Here is a 5,159-nt window from a genome sequence, read left to right as displayed (position 1 = left end):
ACGCGGAATTTCGAACTCCCACTGCCGCGGAAATGGCGTTTGCTTACGACGGAAAAACTATCAATCAGATCCGTAAATGGGGATGCCATTTCGATGGCCGAGATCCCGCTGCGTTTTTGGAAAGGGTGAGAGAATTAAGGAAGGCATACGGGTTCACAGCATCGCAGCTCTTGCAGGAGCTCCCGGAACTGTTAAAAGGGGACAGTTTATTGTGGTATAAAAATTACCGGGACTCATGAGAAACATGGGACAAATTCGAACGCGACTTCCGGAGACAATTTTTGCCTCAAAGATACGCGGCCACACTACAGCGAGAAATTCTGGGGCGGCATCAACAATCAACGGAAAAATTTGCACAATACGTCACGGTGATGATGACACTGATGCGTCGGGCCGGAGGGTACTCGCGAGAGCAGCTCGACATTATTTACGAGAATATGAACTCAGCGTATAAACATTACGTAAAAATCGACGACGTACATAGCATTGAGCCACAGACTCGGGCCGCGGAATTTGAGGATATATTGCAGGAACAGAAAGAGGCAGTAAAACGCGAAAAAGACACCGCGAAACCGGCTATAGCAGCAGTGTACAACAAAAAAGATTGTTGTTGGCGGTGCAAGCAAAGGGGGCACACGCGCGCACAATGCAAAAGACAAGCAAAGAAATTCTGCTTTCAGTGTGGTCAAGACGGAGTCTTAACGAAAGACTGCCACCCGAAGGCGGGAAACACCTCCGGGGTCGGAGAAAGCAAGGCCGCAAACACAACCCCGAGCCCCCGCATAATATTCACACCGCGACCACACGTAAGAATAAACATCCAAGGACAAGAATACCACGCCCTGGTGGACGGAGGCTCAGAGATCTCCCTGATCAGTCAGATCACATCCGAAGCATTAAACAAGAAAGGGTTCAAAACCAAAGGAGAGAGGGGGGCTTAGCAAACGGATCCACGGGCGAAACACTGGGATACATGGAACTCCCGTGTCAAATAGGCAGACGGACGATCAAACATAACTTTGTCATCTTCCCACACATGGAGGACAAAGTAATCATCGGAATTGATCTGCAATACAGATTACGCCTAAGAATTCCGCCACCACCGAGTTATGTAAGGAAACTACTACCAAAGTGCAGTACGATCGGGGGATTAGCCGTACAAACTCCGGAGGAAAAAGAATAATTACAGCAGTTCCTAGAGAAATAACTACTTGAATTCGAGAAAATCTACGGGCTAACTAAGAAGATGGAACATATCATAAGATTAAAAGACGAAACACCAATCAAGCAAAGATACCGGCCACGCAACCCAGCCATGCAGGCTATCATCGACAAAGAGGTGGACGAAATGATGGAGCAAGGCGTGATCGAGCCATCGCATAGCCCGTGAAGCTCTCCGATCGTAATAGTGAAAAAAAAAGATGGCAAGCACCGATTCTGCATAGACTTCCGCCGAGTAAACGATGTTACACAAAAAGACGCGTACCCGCTACCGCAAATTACCGCAACGCTCGACAAATTAAGGGAGGCGCGTTACCTGTCCATGCTCGATCTAAAAAGCGCTTACTGGCAAGTTCCGCTCGCGAAAGAAAGCCGACCAATAACCGCATTTACCGTTCCGGGGAAGGGATTATATCAATTTACAGTAATGTCATTCGGGCTGCATTCGGCACCAGCTACATTTCAGAAATTATTAGATGCAGTCCTCGAGCCGGACTTAGATCCTCACGTTTTCGTTTATTTTTCGTTTAGACGATATTATCGTAATCAGTAAGATTTTACACGAACACCTCGAGCTGCTCGCCGAAACCTTCCGTCGCCTTCGAAATGCATAACTACGGCTGAACCCTGATAAGTGCAAATTTTGCGTAGATAAGTTAAAATATCTCGGGCATATCATAGACAGGGAAGGGATCCGGACAGATCCTGAAAAAGTTAGTGCAGTAGCCGACTGGCCGGAACCGCGAACGGTCAAACAGATTCGACAATTTATCAGGATGGCCTCGTGGTATCGGCGATTCATTGCGAGTTTCTCCGAAATAGCTGCACCGCTTACTTGATTAACTAAAAAGAACGCTCGCTGGACATGGGAAACCGAACAGGCGGAGGCATTCCGCATATTAAAATCGAAACTGGCTTCCGCTTCAGTTCTGGCTTGCCCAGATTTCACAAAACGTTTTTTCTTACAAACCGACGCAAGCACCTCCGGCCTAGGCGCAGTTCTAACGCAGCAACACGAGGACGGAGAAAGAGTGATAGCGTATGCGAGCCGGATTTTAAACGCAGCGGAACGAAACTACTCCGCGACAGAGCTCGAATGCCTGACAATCGTCTGGGGAATCCGGCGGATGAAAAGTTATTTAAAAAGCTATGCTTTTACCGTTATAACCTATCACCAGGCCTTAAAATGGCTACAAAAGTTAAAATCTCCGACCGGACGACTCGGACGCTGGGTATTCGAGCTACAACAATATAAATTCGACATCAAATACCGTCGGGGAGTACAAAATCGCGTGGCAGACGCGCTGTCATGATGCCCGGAGACCTGCGCCATCGAACGGAAGAGGTGCCGCTAGTACGATCGAGTGTGGGAAGAAATACAACAGGATCCAGCCTCCAGACCAGAATACAAGATCAAAGAAGGAAAGTTATACCGACACATCCTGCACACATTAAACTTTAAGGAGATAAGCAACAATGACCAATGGAAATTATGCATTCCAACTCCGGTGCGACAAAAAGTCTTACAAAAATACCACGACGAACCGACAGCCGGACATCTCAGCATTGCAAAGACGATTGCAAGGATTGCCGAGGGACATTATTGGCCAGGCATGTTCCGGAACATAGTAAAATACATACGGAACTGCAAAAGTTGCCAGAGCCACAAAGCATCACAAGAAAAACCGCCAGGGAAGCTCCATGCGACAGAAATAAGAAGACCGTGGTTTGCATCGACCTGGTCGGTCTGCTACCCAGGTCTAAAAGAGGACATACATGGTTACTAGTCATGCAAGATCGTTTTTCGAAATGGACCGAACTAGTACCACTTCGCCGAGCCACAGCTGACGCCGTCACGCAGTGACAAACAACATCATCATGCGGCATGGCAAGCCAGAAAGTATCCTGTCGGACAATGGGACGCAATTACGATCTCGCCAATTAGAGAAAAGACTAGAGGAGTGCAACATCAAGCACATAACCACTCTGGCATATGCACCCCATTGTAATCCAGTAGAGAGGACCAACCGCTCTAAATAAAACAATGGTGAGTCAGTACGTTGGCAAGGATCAAAGAACTTGGAACGAAAAAATAAACGCTTTACAATTCGCGTATAACACGGCCGTACACGACGCAACGGGATACACGCCAGCATTCTTAAACTGTGGCCGTGAATTAATATCATCTGTGGCCGACGACCCGCTGAACAATCAAACACCAGCTCCAGAAACAATCAGGAGACAGCTGGAAGAAGCTAACGAGCTCGTCAAAATCAATCTCGCCAGAGCCTTCGAAAAACAAGAACAGTACTACGATTTGAGAAGGAGGACCTGGAAACCGCACGTTGGCGAGTGGGTGTGGAGAAGAAATCACCAGCTATCGAATAAAGCGGATAATTTCAACGCAAAGCTCGCGCCAAAATACAGCGGGCCCTACGAAGTGCGTCGTAATATCGCCTGTGATCGTGGATCTTCGGAGCAGGCGAGAAAAGTGGCTGAGACACGTCCATATACAAGACTTAAAATCAGCAAAAACAGACTCAGAGGACGAGGATAACAATAATAACAACCGCGACAAATAACGATAGCGAGGATGACGACAGCTAAATTGAATACCGTAGATCACTTCGATTCGACATGTCGACCAGTAAAGGCATCCTGCAAGCAATCGAGGAATACCTCGGCGAATCCTCCGCCACTGAAGCGTAGTCCGCGCCTCCGGCTCCATCACCAGAGCCGCAAGAGCAGCCGCCACCACCGCGGCCGCCAAGGGTCGGAACGACGATCCAGCGCTCCGACCGGGTCGAGCAAAAGTGGCTCATGCTCTTGGTCCAACCGCCGCCACTACCTGGGCGTAGACCGATCCGGTCATATGAGAAACAACCGAAACCGATGCAGAAGATCGCAGCCGAGCCGCCGCCAGAAGAGATCCTGCGGCCGATGGGACCGATGACTGCACCGCCCATCAAAGTGGAGATCGAGCCCGGTCTGATCGTTGAGGTGCCGCATTTCGCGGTACATGTTAGCCGGCGCTACAAACCGCGAACTCCACAAGGACGTTGGATATTGCGTTTTTCCGGGGACGGAAAACTCCGTTATAAGCGGAAAATTGACTAGCTCCGTCCGTGCCAGATAATCCAGGCGTCCGACCGAACAACCGTCCGTTCCACCGCTCCGGACATCGAGCGTAGTGCTTCGAATTCAGACACAAATCTAAGGGGGAGGGATGATGCACCCCGTGCACCCCCTTAGATGTATCGTATACCCGTGCGATCCGCCGGAAGCTGCCGAGTGGCAGAAGACCCGCCGGGCATAGGCAGGGGCACGGTGCGCCCACATTTTTTTTAAACTACTTTAACTCTTTCGGAAAGGGAGCCGAATACCGCCGAGTGTTGCCGACGTGTCCCGATCCGGCGAAAATCTGCGTTCGGCGCGCACCCCTCCGAGCGGGCCCCCGACTGTACCGCTTTCCGTAACACGTTCGGAAGGGGTAATACCGCCGCGCGCCGACGCGGGCAATTAAGCCGGTATAAAACGGGCACGTTCGGCACACTAATTACCTTTTTCCGATCCGCTCATGACAGTGAAGCAGCTCCGAAACCTAGACCGCTCCTATCTAAAGAAATCTAGCTTCGAGGAAAGGAGGTAGAGCGAACTCTTCCTCCATCGAGCATTCTCGATCCTCGATCAAGATCATTCCATCCGATCAATAAACCGACCAGGAAAAGTGCACTCTGATTCCGTCGAGAGTTCTCGACCACTGGTCTCTAATCCGACCGCCAGACGCTAGTGCATCTTTCACGAGGCAGAGAGGAGAGCTACCTCGGACGAGTTATTCTCGTCGGCATTGCGTTCCTGAAAACTCTCCTTATTTACCGGGAATTATCGATTCGATTCTGCGAACAAACGCATTCAGCGTTTCCTGAAAATATAGCGCG

The 5,159-nt window shown here is 49.8% G+C and overlaps 1 protein-coding gene across 1 annotated transcript; it reads left to right on the top strand.

Annotated features, from left to right (window-relative positions):
• Nucleotides 1–3,814: 3,814 nt before the first annotated feature.
• LOC112637861 (pollen-specific leucine-rich repeat extensin-like protein 1) lies at nt 3,815–4,338 on the top strand. Its single transcript, XM_025408521.1, has 2 exons — nt 3,815–3,868; nt 3,931–4,338. The coding sequence occupies exons 1-2, from the start codon at nt 3,815–3,817 to the stop codon at nt 4,336–4,338; spliced, it is 462 nt and encodes a 153-aa protein (XP_025264306.1).
• Nucleotides 4,339–5,159: the final 821 nt, after the last annotated feature.

The sequence above is a fragment of the Camponotus floridanus genome, unplaced genomic scaffold (assembly GCF_003227725.1).
Source record: "Camponotus floridanus strain SB8 unplaced genomic scaffold, Cflo_v7.5 scaffold212, whole genome shotgun sequence".
NCBI lineage: Eukaryota > Metazoa > Arthropoda > Insecta > Hymenoptera > Formicidae > Camponotus > Camponotus floridanus.
The sequence above is the reverse complement of the archived record's forward strand: the minus strand, read 5'-3'. Positions and strand labels throughout refer to the sequence as shown.

Excerpts from the sequence above, each read along its gene's own strand:
- LOC112637861 (XM_025408521.1), top strand. The coding sequence starts at position 3,815 with ATGACGACAGCTAAATTGAATACCGTAGATCACTTCGATTCGACATGT. Across the intron at positions 3,869-3,930 it reads TCGATTCGACATGTCGACCA|TCCGCGCCTCCGGCTCCATC; the intron begins GTAAAGGCATCC and ends ACTGAAGCGTAG.